The sequence below is a fragment of the Corvus kubaryi genome, unplaced genomic scaffold (genome assembly GCF_017639235.1).
Source record: "Corvus kubaryi isolate FWS band 111438036 unplaced genomic scaffold, C.kubaryi_AGA036_p1.0 37264, whole genome shotgun sequence".
Lineage (NCBI taxonomy): Eukaryota > Metazoa > Chordata > Aves > Passeriformes > Corvidae > Corvus > Corvus kubaryi.
In genome coordinates this window covers 3182294-3198292 of record NW_024581079.1, presented here as the reverse complement: position 1 = coordinate 3198292, position 15999 = coordinate 3182294, and the positions used below count along the sequence as shown (strand labels likewise).

Sequence of the window (15999 nt, the reverse complement as noted above, 5' to 3'; positions counted from 1 at the left end):
GTGCTCACCCCTCGCCCCAGCAGGGCAGCAGAGGCTGGCAGTGCTCATCCCTCACCTCACCCCAGCAGGGCAGGAGAGGCTGGCAGTGCTCACCCCTCACCTCTGGCTGTTTCTGTTTTGTTCCAGGCAGAGCAAGCCCCGGAACCGTCCGTCCTTCCGGCAGACACTGATGCACCTGGATATCGCCTCTGCTGATGTGCTGGCTACTCCTCAGGAAACCTACTTCAAATCCCAGGTAACTGGGGAAAGGCTGGAGCCTGTGAGTGCTGGAATTAGCTCCAAGGATCTGATTTGGAGGGTGCATTGAGTAGAGCACATATGGACACACGATTTCAGTTTGATTCTTGGGGAGGAGCAACCCGATGGGTGTTTGAAAATCTTTTACCCAAACTTTCCCAAGCTGAGACTTCTTCTGCAGGAACCAGGGCTTCAAGGGGCAAATAGAGTATCACCCTAGATAGGCATCATCACGGAGCTTTCCAAATCATGAGCCTTTCTACTTATTTTTGCTGCTGAAAGGAAAGAAAATGTTCTCTTAAAGAGAGAACATTTCAAGAACCCTGGGAATTAAAAAACATTAGAAAGAACTCTAGGAATTAAAAAAATATTTCTTAGAAAATGCAGATAATGTTTTAAATTCTCTATTTGGAGCACAATATTGTAAATACCATTTGAAAATGCTGGCACTAAATGTGCTGCAGTGTTGTTACCCAGAATAATTCAGCTAACAAAAGTACATTCTCAAGCCAAAGCTGTAATTTTCTGCAGACACAAAGAACATTGCCCAAGAGTTTTTCTGTGGTGCACCTACAGATCCCAACTCTTTGTAAATAGCTGAAAGTGAATTGCTTTCCTAGGCTGAATGGAGAGAAGAAGTGAAGAAACATTTTGAGAAAATTAAAAGTGAAGGAACTTGTATCCACCGGCTGGATGAAGAATTGATTCGCCGTCGAAGAGAAGAGCTGAGGTCTGTTCACAGTCTTTTGTGTTACTGTTTGCTTTTCTCATCCAGCCTCCCCATCCCTCAGCTTGTCCTCACAGGGCCTCCTGCTCCAACCCCTGACTCTTTTTATTCTCCTCTTGTACTGAGGTTCCCAAAACAGGACCCAGTATTCCTGGTGGTATAAATTTGGGCAGCCTAAATTCCTTGTGAACCCAGAAACTGAAATTCCCATGGGCATGGCCTGGGCCATGAGCAGTGCTTGGCTGATGGGAAGCTGGAGAAAAGCAGTGGGAACTGTCCCTGCTCTTGGGCAGTCTCAACAGTGTGCTCCTGACAAGGTAGCAAAGGCGTGTGTGTTTCCCAGGGAATATTTCTGCCTGAGATTTGGTGTTTGTGGTGACAGCACTGAAGCAGATACATCCATCTCAGTGGGAAATCCATCCTGAGGTTGGCTGTGAGCATTTTCTGCCCTGATACTTTCTTTGGGTTAGTTATTCCAGAGAAGTGAACATACTTCATAGAACAGCCCCACTGAAATGCATTTTGAACATTAGACCAACTTAAAAATGAAAGCAGAAGGTTTATTTAAAGAAGGGAAAGTGTTTCCTCCTGTGATAAAAATTTGCAAATACAGTTGACAGAGAAACATAAAACTCATAAGAAGCAGTTCTGTGTCAAACCTGAGGAGCCAAAGGGGCCCTTGGCCAGGCAGTTTGATGCAGTTCAGTGTTCCCTGTCCCCAGGGAGCTTTGGGTGGTCATATCTTGTAGCTGTACTGGGGCTGTGGGGACACCCTGCTGGTAATGAAATACAGACACATGACATCTTTCCTGTTTCTGTAGAGGAGAGGTTTAGCCCCTTCTCCATGCAAACAGGATGATCAGGGCTTGGCCAGAGGGCTCCTGGGTTCGTGTGAGGCATTTGCAGCTCTTCTAGGGAGAAGTGTTGCCACCCTTTCAAGGCTGTTAAACACTTTCTAAACCATACCATGATTTATTCCTGTGTCAGGCTCTTAATCATCATTCACTGTTAGCTGTGTCTGGGGTTCAGTGCAGTACATCTGGCAAATTTGACTTTTGAAAGGCCTTTTCCTAAAGCACCTGTGCTTATCCTCATTCTCTTGGTCCGTGGAAGTCAGACTGGAATAAAGCCCTTTCTGCTTTCAGACATGCATTAGATATCCGTGAGCACTACGAGAGGAAGCTGGAGCGAGCCAATAACCTGTACATGGAGCTCAGTGCTATCATGCTGCAGCTGGAGGTGCGGGAGAAGGAGCTCATCAAGTACGTGTGTGGGAATGGCGTGGTGCACGTGGCAGTCTGCACACAGCAGAGCAGAAACCGCTTCATTTCTGAACTGGACGGTGGCATGTGTAGATTTAGTGTCCCCTGACAAACTCCAAAGGGTGGGGAATTGCTGGCCAGCAGGGAGAGAGCCCTATGGAGTGAATTCCTGCAGACCACTGTCAGTGCTTACTGACTGGGAGAAAGGCACCTTCCCATTTGGTGCTGGCATCCTTTGGCCCATGAGTGAAGGGAACGGCAGTGCTGCTTCTGGACTGTGTGCTAGGGCCCTGTCCCTGCTGCCTGCAGAAGGAGTTTAGAAGTGTCTGTGTCCTTTCCCAGCAGAGCAGATTGTGTTGCAGCCAGCCGTGGCTGGGAATCAGGCACGCAGCACGGTCCCTGCGGAGCCAGTTCCTGCCCAGCTAGAGTGGCAGGTGGGGAGAGAGACAAGTGATGTGGTTTTCATTTGATTTTTCTTTCCCTGATGTTTCAGGAGGGAACAAGCAGTGGAAAAGAAATACCCTGGGACTTACAAACGCCACCCGGTCAGACCAATAATCCACCCCAATACAGTGGAGAAGTTGATGAAGAGGAAAGGGGTCTCCCATAAACCAGGCAGCCAGACCAAACGGTGAGAAGTAACAACCCAGTCCTGTGCCAGAGCTGGAGACAATTTTAGTCTGATCCCCACTGGGATGAGCAGGCAGTTCCTTCCCTTTGAGCCTGATGAAATGCAGGGTGGGACAAAGGGGTGTTCACACTTGGGCCTCGTCTGATCCTCAGAACCATAATTGTTTAATTATCTTAAGGTGAAAGGGATGAATCCTGCCATCCCTCCCACCTGGGCAGCTCTCTGGAGCCACAGAATCACAGGATATGTTGGTTGAGTGAATGAATTGTTGGTCTGTGTGATTTTTGAGCAGATGATGGTGCTTGGACAGGAGGTATCTCTTGTGTTTTCTCAAATTCCTAGCTGTCCAAGTAGCTAGATCATCCCTGACTTGGATGGGAATAAGCAGGGCGAGGAATTGTGGAAATCAGCCAGACCTCAGGAAGGATGGATTCATTGTTGAGGAATTAATTTGGGATTTGAGATTTGGGAATTCATGCTGTCCTTTCAGTTATTTCTCTTCTGCATGACTTTTAGATAGGGAAATTATTTTTTTCTAGAGGAGTTGTCTTAGTCTTTACTTTTTTGGGGATTTCCAGGAGTTAGTCCTGATTACCAGTGAATAACCACTTCTGAATTAATATCCCCACACGGCTCTGAGATGAGCAGCCTGATCACCACCACTGTACACACACAGAGTGAGAGCCATGCTCTACCCCAAGGTCCTGGGAGGGAGCTATTTTGGGAGAGAACATCAAAATCAGAGCGGAAAAGGAGAGCGTGTGACAACTCCTGGAGAAAACAGCAAGAAGGGAGCGTAGAGCAGGGTGGGCTGAGTGGAAAGGACGTTGAGTGGAGAGAATCTCAGGGACCAAAATGCAGGAGTCAAGCAGCTGAAGGGCAGGGCAGCCTGTAGATTTTAGGAAGCAGAGTGTGCTTTTGGCTCCAGCTGCCTCTTCATCCTGGCTCTGGGCCGGTGTCACTTCTTTGTCTGTGGCTTGACGTGTGCCTTCCTCTCCCTGTCTCCCAGGCCAGATCTACTGAAGTCGGAGGGCATTCCCAGCACAGAAGCAGCATCCAATGGCTCCCCAGTCTCAGGAAGTCCCAAGATGTCAACCCTGAGTGGCAAAAGCCGGTACCGCAGCAAGCCCCGGCACCGCCGGGGGAACAGCAAAGGCAGCTACAATGAATTTGCAGGGATCTTGAAAAACCAGCCAGCGCCAGACGATGCCCCCCCGCCTGCCCCTCCCCACGCCCCCGGAGCGCCACAGCAGCCCGGCCACGGTGCCCACGGGCAGCACTCGCGGCTGCACGCCCACGGGCAGGACATCGCCACCTGCGCCAACAACCTGCGCTACTTCGGGCCCGCGGCCGCGCTGCGCAGCCCCCTCAGCAACCACGCCCAGCGCCGCATGTCCGGCTCCAGCCCCGACCTCATCTCCACCGCCATGGAGGCCGACTGCCGCCGCGGCCTGGACAGCAAGGACGGCACGGCCGAGCGCTGGCAGTGCTGCCAGGCGGATCCCTACGACCCCTGCCTGCAGTGCAGGGACGAGGACAGTGGCCAGGCACAGATGGCGTCTGTTGAACCGGGGGGGAGCCGCCCCCAGTCGCCGGCGGCCGCGTCCCTCTACGAGAGCGCGCAGTTCATGGAGAAGCTGGAGGAGCAGGGCACGGCGGCGTCCGCCCTGGGCACTCCCCAGCACTTGGCTTCCTCAGGGCTGCCCTGCAAAGCAAGATCCCTCCAAAAGGTGAGGACAGAGCACTGGGGTTTGAAGATGTGGTTTTGGTAGGGCCTGGTTCTCTTACGTGCAGTTTTGCCAATTTTAGTTGGAGTTGCAACTTGTTCTACTGAATTTTTGATGTTGAAACAGTCTCAAAATGCTTTCAAGCCTTTCTCCAAAGGAAGGGATAAATGCATTCTTTAAATTGTTCTGTAATATCACGTGAGAATTTCTTTGGGAATCTGTGCTGCTGCTGTGTCTCAGGGCAAGGATTTAACATTTGCCATGGTCTTGGGGACATCCCTTTTGCTGCACCTGACAGAAATTGTCCCCCTGCACTGAAAGTCGTAGTTCTTCCTGTATTTTGTGAAGATTTTGCAAGAGTAAAAAAGAGGTTATGGCACAGTTGTACAGAAACAGCTCTTTGTTCCTCCTGCTTCCATCCAGGTGAGAGAAGAAGCAGTCTGAGTTCAAAGAGCAGGAAAACTGGGCCTGGCTGGAAAAGTCAAGGAAAATAGCATAACTACTAGAGTGTGGGTTGGCCCCAGCAGGAAGGGAGTGGGACCTTGTAAGACAAGGGGATGGCATGAAATAAAGACTGAAACTGAATGAGGGGATGACAGGTTGGATAGGATAGGAGGAGGCTGTAAAAACCCAGCAGTGTGGGGGTAGATTTGGGTGGGAGAAGGAGAATAAAAGGCTCTGTGCTCACTGAGGTATGAAACAAATCCCAAGTTCTCCTAGTTGGTGAAACCCATTGGCAAAGGCTGTGCCATCCTCCATCCTGCTCTATTGATGGGCTGCAGCAGAAGAGGGTAAAGCCAAGAGCGCCAAATCAGCTCAATAATTTATGTGGGTTTCCATGTGATACTAATTACTTGATTTGCTTCAGTGAGAATCTGGAACGTTCTGTGCTCCTTGCCTGCTAAAATACTCCAGTGTATTTCTCAGGCAGTCACTCCAGATTCAGGAATGGCGCCCTTGAGGCTGCCTGAAACAACCTCCTGTTAAGATGACGTCTGAGTCAGTGTTCCTGACACACAGGCTGTTTTCTGGTCTGGATTCTTGCAACCTGTTGGCACAGTGACTTTGTCCTGGAGGACCAAGGGTCAGCCATGTTTGAACTTCCCCAAACGTGACACCCTTTTTGTCCTTGTTTTCTGCCAGAGCGGGGACGAGTCATCAGAAGAGGAGGAGGGCGAAGTCGACAGTGAAGTGGAGTTTCCTCGCAGACAAAGGTAAAAGGTGAATTCACTCTAATCTCTCTTTGGTGAGACAAAACTGAGGAGGACAACTCTCACAGCAGCTGCACACCAGCACCGAAACTGGGGAAGGTGCTGGCAAAAGAACAGAATCCCATTCCCTGTGTCCCATCCACCCTCAGCTGATCCCTCGCTGTTCCAGCCCATCCTGAGATGTTCTCTCTGGCCCAGCTTTCCTGCTGCAGCCTGTTTGCACCACAGCTTGATCACACTTGATAATGTTATTCTGCCTCTATAAATGAGCTGCTGCATCTGTTTCACCAGGATCACATGGAGTGGATGTGGGGACCCTTTGTGGGGCTCTTCCCAGTGTTGTTTATTAATTGTTGCTGCAGTGGGGAGGACTCCAACCCAGCACCTTCATAGCTGAATTCAGATAAGATTGCAGAGCTAAATGACAACAGCAGATCAAATGTGATGGTGTTGCCTGTAAAATAAGACTTCGGGGAGTGTTCCTACATAAGCCTGGGGAACAGCAGGATTTACAGTCCTATGCTCAGGAAAGACATCATGGACTTGGTGCTGTAGCTTTATGAAAGCAGCTGCTTGAAGTGCAGGAGTGATCCAGTAGGCAGACAGGTTAAAGGTTTGATTCAAAGGAGCAAAGAAGAAAATAAAAGCTTGTCTGCTGTTGTGTGCATCCACAGCACACCTGAAGCTTAAATCCTAATGCCCCCTTCATTGCCCCAGCTCAAAGACCACGGTGAAGTTTGGAAAGGTACTGAGAAGTGTGACAAGAGTGGTTAGGGATGGTTTCCATAGAAGAGGAGGACAAATCCATGTGAAATGTTTCTCTAGCAGGAGGAGAGGCAACACCGGAGGTGCATGAAATTGTAATTTACGTGGAGAAAATAGACAAGGAATGATTCTTCACATTCATGGTAGGGGCAGCCAGTGAAGAAAACAGGGCTTTAAAATGAAGAAAAGGAAGCGCTTTTTCCACCCAGAACATTTTCAAATGTGGAGCTCATTGTCAAGGTGTGCTGTGGAAATCAGAGCATGAAGAGCCGTAAGTGCAGAATTTCTGGAGTATGGATCCCTCAGTGACTGTTAGCATTGTCACTGGGTTTGAGCTTCCACTCAGAGGTCAGATGTGCTGAGTGGTACAAACCAGGAAGAGATGCCAGGAGAAAGCAGGCTCTGTCTGCGTGCCCTGGTCTCATACTTGTCTCAGATGATTCCTTCCTGCCTGGGGTTGAAGGCAGAATGCTGGGCTGGATGAGTTATGTGACTCATACAGCTCCTGCGTGATGTTGTTTCCTCTGTGATTTACTAACTTGGAAGATTAGGAGGACAAACTGCCTGTTCCATGTGGTGCCCATTTGTGGGTCTCCTGGCATGGTCCCTCAACTGATGTGTTGCCCCACTGCTGTTGAATCCTGGCACAAGGCCACTTCCACGGTCCTCAAACTGTGAGCTTATTTCTTGAGTGGACGCTCCTAAATCCTGCCTGGCTTTTGGGATGGCTGCCAGGTGATGCAGGTATTCCCAGGTGAGTTAGCTTAAACTGCACAGTACAGCCTTGCCTTCCTTTAGGAAAATGCACTGTCAAAGAAAAATCTGCTCCAGGGTAGATCAGCTAATATGGACATAGCAGACAGGACCAAATAAGAACAGATGAATTTAAAGATGCAGGTCTTGAACTAAATCACTCACAAGAGGTAGAAATCTGTAGCTGCAGGATGTGGAAGGCACTCCCCAAGGCCTGGTGTAGCAGAGCAGTGAACACAGCACCCAGGAAGTTCCTGTGAGTGTGATCCAAGGTGAGCACTGAACTTCTCTCCCTGTTTGCAGACCCCACCGCTGCATCAGCAGCTGCCAGTCCTACTCGACCTTCAGCTCCGAGAACTTCTCCGTGTCGGATGGAGAGGAGGGGAACACAAGCGACCACTCGAACAGCCCGGATGAGCTGGCCACCAAGCTGGAGGATGAGCTGGCTGAGAAGCTGGAGGACATGTTGTCCCAGACTCCAGAGATCCCCATTGAAATCTCCACGCAGTCAGATGGGCTTTCTGACAAAGAGTGTGCTGTGCGGAGGGTCAAGACTCAGATGTCTCTGGGCAAACTTTGTGCAGATGAACACAGCTGTGAGGTGAGTTGGTTATCCCCTTATCCTTCCACTCAGTGGAAAAAAACTACATAAATGTTATGGAAAGGAATCCAAGGGCCAGAAAGTTGGAACACTGCCTAGGAAATGCTGTGGTAGGTGTACTACGGCAAAGCAACTGCTGCAATGCCCAATCTTCCTCCTGCTTGGCAGAAGAGTGGGTGGGGGAAAAGTAGCACAAACAAAGCTGAACATAATGTGCTGGTCAAGATGAGTGTGATTTTGGGAGGCCGTCAGATCTGCAGTTGCATTAAGTGGGATAAAAATAGATAATGAAATGGAGCGGATATAAGCTGCCTCAGACATATCCATTGGCAGCCTTGCTGACAAAGCTGGAATGACTTTCTTCCTTTTGCTGCCTTTCAAGTGTTTGGGAGGGGAAGGGCAGAGCCTGCTGCACCATCTCCTCCTAACGCTGCGTTTGGGAGTGCTCTGACCAGGCATTTCTGTGCTGGCCCCTCTCTGAGGGGAGACAAGTGACCTTTGGTGGGGCAGCCGTGTGCTGTGCCCTCTCCTGTGTGTGCCACTCTCCTCCTCTGGTGACCTTTGCCTGGCTGCTGTGACAGACTGGGATGTGTGGGTGATGTGCTGTACGGGAATGGTGCTCAAGTCTCCCCCTTTCCTTTTGTCTTGCAGAACCCACCACAGTTTGGAGAATCAGACTGTGACTCTTCTGAAGGGGAGTGTTCTGATGCCACAGTCAGGACCAATAAGCCCTGCAGCTCTGCTACTTGGTAATACAGATCTCCCCCAAAGCTTCCTGGTACTGGCATTTTGATTTCCCTGAGATTCCACTTCATTCCCCTTCATCACACTTTACAGGAAGAGAAGATGCTTCTCCTTCCCACCCCAGGAGTGATTTGCAATAACCCGAATCTCTGGAAAATGTCCAAATGAAATTAATTCTCTTTGAGCATTTCAATCAAGAATGGCAGGGATGTATTTTATTGAATAATCTAGTTACTGTAACATGGATATTTATTTTTTTGACATTTTAACACTTTTTACTGTAAAGAGTGGATTGTATTTATAGACACACAGACTTGTTGCAAAAAAAAAAAAAAAAGTTCAGAAAGCAAGCACACTATGGAGAAACATCCTGGGAGTCCTGCCTGGACAGCTTTGTGTACAGACACGGGGGATTCTCTTGCTGCTTGCACAGGGGACCAGGCCTCGTGGCCCTGAAGATTGGAGAACAGATCAAGAGAACTAAACCACTCAGTCTTATCAAATGAGGAAAAGCAGAAAAAGACCTGACTGTAGGGTCACCTGTGAACAAAGTGTTTTCAGTATAACCAGCTGGGTCATTTTTAATCAGAAGGTGGACATGTTCCTGGAGAAAACTGGTACTGAGGTGCTAACATCCAGGGTCTTCTGAGTTGATACATCCCCAGGAATGTAATGGTGGGTTTTATTTTAAGGGTTTTTAGTTTCTTTTTTAATCAGCATTTTGTTGTGAGATCCTGCAAATGTATTCTAACCTCGTCCTCTCAAGAATTGGTATCAGAGCACTTCTTACCACCGTCCTTGCTTCACTCTGGGAGTGTCAACCTCCAGCTGAGCAGGGAAACCTCTCTCAGATGCAGTGTGCCATTTCCCAGTTTACTTCCTCCTCTTACCTCCTGTCTGTTTCAGTCAGTCAAAGAAATCAATCAGCTCAGTGTTGGCCAAGCAAGGACTTGCAAAGTGTGGAAAGCACATTCCGCAGAACCCGAGCACTTCTGGGGAGGACACTGGAGACGCCTGGACTGGACTGGGAGAAGCAGCCTCTCACCTACAGCAGCATCGAGAACCAGCAGAGAGCTGTGTGTTGAGGGGGAAGACTGGGAATCACTGGCCTGGCTAGGAGCATCAGCCCTGCTCTGTCTCCTTATTCACTGTACATTCTTGGAAGCATTAGCAGCTGCCTGCCCTTCGTGGCAGGCCTTGTGCAGGGAATCTTGACATGGCCGTGGCACGGCTGTGTCTCGGGCGTGCCCCAAGGCCTCTGTTTCTCCTCCAAGCTGAAACTCTGCAGGTGCAAGTGAGGATAGTACTGGTATGTGACAGGCCGAGGCATTGGCAGATGAGAAAAATTTGTTTTCTGATAGAACTCATAGTGCCTTCCCTTCAAACACTACTCTTCTAAAATAATATTGAAAGAGAACAAAATGATAGAGCACGTTCCCCCCCTTCCTTAGTTGATGTCCCCCTGCAAGAGCCCTCCCTCTGCCCTTCCCAGTGCGCTGGCTGGCATGGCCAGCCAGAGGTGAACGGCAGGAATGGACCATGGACAGGTACTTCTGTTGCTTTGTTTGTTTACATTTTATGTTAAAATATTGGTTTGAACTTAACTGTGGTAATTTATAGCCTCATGGCAAAGTGAAGGAAAATGTCTTACTTATACAGAGAGCAGTATTGTATGAGTTAAATTATCCCATATTTTTAAATTTTTGTAGCTGGACTACAGACAGATCTTAAGTTATAATGTTATTTTATTATTTATTATCATTTCTGTAGATCAGAAGGTTGGCTTCACCGCTAGCACAATTGTAATCTCTGTGTGTGATGTTACCTTCTCCCTGCTCGCCGGAGGGGTGGGAGCAGAGCTGGGCTCAGTGGCTGTCAGGAGTTGCTGCCTCTCGTGATTTCCAGGGGTGCTGTTACCCCAGGGCAGAGAACAGAGAGGGGGCTGCAGTCAGGTTCCTCGTGGGCAGAGCTGCAGTTTGCTCACATTGCTGGTGGTCGGCAGCCGCTGAACTGGTGGGAATGTGGGAAGGGTGGTCAGGGAGTGAGTGGCTTTTGAATTGATCACAAAGTGAATAACTGTGACAAGATTCCCTGGCCAGAGCATCCAAAAGGACACCAGGGAGGAGGGCAGCTGCCCCGGGCAGTGGGTCCATGTGGTGGATCACCTGGGCAGGACCAAACAGACTCCTGGAGAGGGAGTGACCTGCTCACCCTGCTCTGGGCGGAGGCAGAATCCCGTGAGGAGTGAAGCTCTTTCCTGGCTCCTTTCCTCTCTCTTCCCACCCCTCGTTTCTCCTCCCCAGTGTTCTTTGTCTCTCGGCCAGTGGCAGGAGGAGCTGGCAGGGCCAGAGAAGGCTTTGCTGTTGTGGGGTGAGAGGGGTTTGGTGGTGCAGGTGGTTACTCAGGAGACTCGAGGCCGAGGTGTGGGAGTTTAGCAGTGGAGAACTGTGTGCATGTAACACATTGTGGTGTAAAGAGAGGTGGAGAGCTGCCATCAGGTGTCCCCAGCAGAGGATGCCAAGCCCTGTGCCCCTGGGGAGGCTCTGCTCAGACCTGGCAGGCTCTGGGAGACCCATGGGCAGCACTGGTATCCTTGGGCAGTCCCACAAACAGCCCCGAAGCAGAGCTGCCTCCAGCTCAGGCCTGTCACTGTCCCCAGGGCCTCCAGCCTGTGGTGATGCAGTCCCTGACAAACAGATTCCAGAGGGGTTTGGGTACCTGCAGTCTCTGCATAGGCTCCACCATGGGATGAAGCTCCACTGGGCTCGCAGAGCTTTGGTGTGCGTGATTTTGGGACCCTTCTGGGCCAGCTGTCCTGGGTGTGTGCTGATCCCTCCCCATCCTTGCCTGGGGACATGCTGGCCCATTCTGCAGCCTGGGCAAGCAGAGCTGCTCCCTCCAGGCTGCCACATTTAGCTCTATTCTCCTCACACCCCCGGGTCACTGTACTGTTAGTCCAGCGTTGCTGCTCCCACCCGCTGCCCCCGACGCTGCATCCCTCTGGGAATGCCACTAGGGCAGCCCCAGTGGAGGTGTCACCCCAGCCTCCCCTGCACACACGTCCCACAGCCTTGCTGTGTGCAGGCAGAGCTGGCTCAGCACCCCCACATTCCTGGGATGGTTGCTGTCAGTTCTGGGGGGGTTACGTAGGACTTTCCTTAGTGACGCCTCCCTGGGATTGCACAGACACAGTCCCCACGTCACTGTATGGGCACCTCTGCTGCAGTTCCTCGCACTTCCGCTCCTGGCAGGGTCTGGGGTTGAGAGGTGTAAGTGGGCCTGCTTACTCCTTGTAGTAACACTGCGTTCCAGGGCTGGAGTAAACTTTGTGGGTTCCCTTTCCAGCATCCCGAGTACCCTGATCCAGTTCTCGTGGCTGCTGACAGCTCCTGAACACTAGCCTAGATTTTCTCCCAGAGCTGAATGTTGCCCTCCCCGCTGTCGTGTTAAGTACCCATTTCATCTTGGCCCTGTCCAGTAGTGTTCATCCCCTCCTCCCTGCTCTGTGGATTCCTGAGACAAACTTGATTTTTTTTTTTTTTTGTATTGACCAGTGTACAGTGATGGAAACAAGAATGACTATCAAAGCAAACAATGCATGGAATAAAAAGCCAGTGTACTTCAATGCTGCAGGCTGGTCTGGTGATCTGGGAACGGGTTCTCATGGACTTTGGTACGATGTCATGAAGCCTTGCTCTGGGGTCTCACGTCTGCCCCCTTCCATACCACGAAGGTTACTTTATCCTCTAAGTGGATCTCCTCATGGAGAGCAAATACCAAAACCCCAAGAGCAGAGTATCATCCCTGGGGAAGGAGGGTGCAGAGGCCCTGGCACAGGGTGCCCAGAGAAGCTGTGGCTGCCCCTGGATCCCTGGCAGTGTCCAAGACCAGGCTGGATGGGGCTTGGAGCAGCCTGGGCTAGTGGTGTCCCTGCCCCTGAGAGGGACAGGATGGGCTTTAGGATCCCTTCCAACCCAAACCATTCTGGGATTCTGTGCTCTCATAGACAGAGCCCACCTCTTTATTTGGAATCCTCCTAGTTATACAGGAGCAAATGTTTCAAGGTGCTTTTCAAGGACAAATCTCTGCCAGTCAGGCACATCCATTCCTGTCTTTTTTCCCTTTAATCTTTATGGGGAGTAGCAACCACTGGCAGACCAGAGAAGCAATCTCAAGTATTCTGACATGACTGATTCAGGCAGCTCAAATCCTGAGCATTGTGCTGCAGGGTGTGCTGGTTTAACATGGGAATCAAAGAAGAATCTTCTACAGCTGCACCCTGGAACACCATTATTTTCTCGCGTTGGTGCTTGTACAGCTGCACTGGAGCACAGGGCTCATCATTTTAGGCCAAAAATGCTAAATCTGTCTGGAGTTGGAGGGAGCAGGGCCTGCCTACTGCCGCCAGGGCTGCGCTTGGCCAGTGTTCCACAGCTGCATTCTGGTCTGCCTTTCTCACAGGATGCCCATACTCCTCCTTTGATTCCCCACAGCCTCAGGCACAGGAGACTGATTTAAATGAAACAGGCAAATTAACTGAGTGTTCACAAAGCCCCTGTATCCCTCTCTCCGTGCAGACACATGCACAGGTAAACATTCATTAAAAATAAGAACTGACACCTCCTCTGACATGAGAAGGATGATTAAAAATTGCCACTGTCCTTGGCGGCACAGAGCATGCAGAATATAACCCCTGGGAACAGAGTCCTGCAGCTTTCACCCCAAAACTGGGGCACCTGAGCCATCACAAGCTCTTTTTGCCATTGAGTGTCTGAACTTGCTTGTCCCCATTCAGCTTCAGATGTTTCTTGCTGTATTTCTTGATCAGGGTCCCTGGAATCAGCGCTGCCACAGCCATGGCCAGCAGCTTGAGCAGTGTGTCCCAGGAGAAGATGGCATCCAGAGAGGTGATTTGGGACAGAATGGCCCCTGTCTGCACACAGATGAAATTATATGGTGTAAGGCCTGAAGGAATCAGAGCAGAAAAAAGCTGTTAGTACCCCCCTAGGGAAAATGAGCTCAAATATGCCCAAGGCCAGACACAGAAATCCCAGAACTGTGAGGGTTGGAAGGACCTCTAGGGATCATCCAGTCCAACCTCCCTTGCTAAGGCAGGGTTACCCAGAGCAGGTGACACAGGAATGTCTCCAGAGAAGGACACTCCATGCCCTGCCTGGGCAGCTGCTCCAGTCCTCTGCCACCCTCCATGGAAAATTCTTCCTCATGTTGAGGTGGAACTCAGTGTTTTCATTTACAGCCATTACACAGACACAGGGGTCTGTGCTTGTAGCAGAAAGAACCAGGTGTAAAGCAAAATTTGCAGCACTTGGGACACCTGTTTACAGAATGCTCAAGGGCAGCACAGAGGAAACAGACCAAGGGTCAGAGTCCCAGCTCTGCCCTCCCTGGCTCAGTGATACCAAGAGCAGCAGTGTCACACTGTCCCCTCAGGCTGTGTCCCCAGGCCTTACCAATGAGGACGGAGAGGAAGAATTGGGATATGGGGATGTTTAAAATGGGAGCTGAGAGGTTCAGAAACCAGTTTGGTGTCATGGGGAACAGCCTCAGGAACAACAAGAAGAAAAATAAGCAGCTCCTGTTCTCTTCTACCTGCCAAAAGAAACGTTCCACATTATTCCTGCTCCTCAGACAGCAGTAACATTCAAATGGCCACGATACTGGAGTGAATTTAGGTTTTATTCTAACATGCCACTGCATAACATCAGTTCAGAGCTGATGGAAAGCAGCAATATTATGTATGTATGGGAGCCTAATGGTGAGCCAGCCCTCTTCAAAGAAGGGATGGAAATGAGACCTCACCTGAACCAGAGATCAGGAAGTCAAGAGCAGGACCACCTCCAGCATACAACACAGCATGGATGGAGGCAGTTCTGGAGCACAGGGGCTTCCCAAACACTCCTTTATTTCATGTCTGCTTTTCCTTAGGATCTGGGATTTTCCTGGCAGCCTCTTTGCCAACAGGCTTGCTCCAAGAGAGCAGCCTGCTCCTAGACTGTGCCCTCAGCAGGCCTCATGCATCCCCTGCACACACTCATTTTCACTGTCACCCCAAGAGCAGCCTGGCCCAGGGCCACCCTGGATGTCAGCAGAACTGCCAGTTCTTACCTTCCCTTGCAGCAGAGCCACCTTCTCAGGGAAGAAGTGGACGATAAGCTGCTTGCCAAAGGCTGCAGAGAGCAGGTAGCAGAGGGTGGCTCCCACAGACGTGAGCACCGAGCACAGCACCAACCCCATCCATGGCCCGAAGAGCGCTCCAGCCAGGACATTCTGTGGGGATAATGTGGAGTGAGGCCTGGGGGACACAATGTGTCACAGAACCACAGAATTGTCAGGGTTGGAAAGGACCTCTGGAGATTATGCAGTCCAAATCCCCTGCCAAGGGAGGGTCACCCAGAGCAAGTGACACAGGAACAAGTGGGTTTGGGATGTCTCCAGAGAAGGAGACTCTGCGCCCTTCCTGGGCAGCTGTTCCAGTGCTCTGCCACCCTCCATGGAAAGAAATTCTTCCTCATATTGAGGTGAAACTTCTTGTGTTTTAGTTTATGGCCATTGCCCCTTGTCCTGTTGCTGGGCGCCACTGAACAGAGTCTGGCACCATCCTCTGACACCCCTTGGAGATATTTATGTGCATTAGCGAGATCCCCTCTCAGTCTTCTCCACTAACCAGGCCCAGCTCCCAGTCTCTCCTCATCAGAGAGATGCTCCAGCTGTATGTCTTTGTGGCCTCTACTGGACCCTCTCCTCACCTCTCTTGTCCTGAGGAGCCCAGAACTGGAGCTGGCACTCCAGCTGTGCCTCACCAGCAGAGGGGCAGGATCACTCCCTGACCTGCTGGCAACGCTCTTCCCAGTGCACTCCAGGATCCCACTGACCCTCCCGGCCTCATTATCCACCAACGCTCCCCGATCCTTCCCAGCAGAGCTGCTCTCCAGCAGGTCAGCCCCGACCCGTACTGGCCCTGAGGGTTACTCCTGCCCATCTGGGAGACCGCTCGGGTCCCTCCGGCTCCTCCTGCCCGATCCGTGAGTGCCCTGGCCCTCGCCGCGCTCCCGTACCAGGAGGCTGGAGCCGGGGATGGCGAAGCTCTGCTTGTACAGGTACGCGCCGCAGAACAGGGCCAGCGCCGCGCCCCGGTGCTGCCGCTCGTAGTCCCGCAGCGCCTCGGCCAGATCCCGCAGCTCTTCCAGGTCCGCCGGGAAGCGCAGTGCCCTGCGGGGAGGAGAGACACGCGGGCAGCCCCGGGGGAAGAGAGGGACACGCGGGCAGCCCCCGGGGGAAGAGAGGGACACGCGGGCAGCCCCCGGGGGAAGAGAGGGACAC

At 51.2% G+C, this 15999-nt stretch overlaps 3 protein-coding genes across 5 annotated transcripts in view; 2 read left to right on the top strand and 1 right to left on the bottom strand.

Annotated features, from left to right (window-relative positions):
• The window catches only part of MAP3K13 (mitogen-activated protein kinase kinase kinase 13), a 72091-nt gene extending 59808 nt beyond the window's left edge, over positions 1 to 12283 (top strand). For 2 of the 3 annotated variants that reach the window (XM_042024693.1, XM_042024695.1), the window contains 9 exons: positions 127 to 235; positions 858 to 967; positions 2110 to 2226; positions 2720 to 2857; positions 3867 to 4587; positions 5728 to 5798; positions 7617 to 7914; positions 8566 to 8663; positions 8752 to 12283. In XM_042024693.1, coding sequence (XP_041880627.1) covers positions 127 to 235; positions 858 to 967; positions 2110 to 2226; positions 2720 to 2857; positions 3867 to 4587; positions 5728 to 5798; positions 7617 to 7914; positions 8566 to 8663; positions 8752 to 8788 — 1699 coding nt within the window. In that variant the 3' untranslated portion in view covers positions 8789 to 12283. Of the gene's footprint in view, positions 1 to 126; positions 236 to 857; positions 968 to 2109; positions 2227 to 2719; positions 2858 to 3866; positions 4588 to 5727; positions 5799 to 7616; positions 7915 to 8565 lie in introns of all 3 variants that reach the window. The other variant, XM_042024696.1, reaches the window with a different exon arrangement.
• Positions 12284 to 12497: 214 nt separating this feature from the next.
• The window catches only part of CEP63 (centrosomal protein 63), a 43849-nt gene continuing 40347 nt past the window's right edge, over positions 12498 to 15999 (top strand). Inside the window, exon 1 of the mRNA XM_042024701.1 lies at positions 12498 to 12535. The gene's annotated coding sequence lies outside the window, so the exon portion shown is untranslated. The remainder of the gene's footprint in view (positions 12536 to 15999) is intronic.
• Positions 12657 to 15999, bottom strand: part of TMEM41A (transmembrane protein 41A) — a 3606-nt gene continuing 263 nt past the window's right edge. The window contains exons 2-5 of the mRNA XM_042024712.1: positions 15735 to 15888; positions 14785 to 14946; positions 14130 to 14268; positions 12657 to 13623 (exon numbers count right to left, since the gene is read on the bottom strand). Of these exons, the coding sequence (XP_041880646.1) occupies positions 13403 to 13623; positions 14130 to 14268; positions 14785 to 14946; positions 15735 to 15888 (676 nt within the window). The 3' untranslated portion in view covers positions 12657 to 13402. The remainder of the gene's footprint in view (positions 13624 to 14129; positions 14269 to 14784; positions 14947 to 15734; positions 15889 to 15999) is intronic.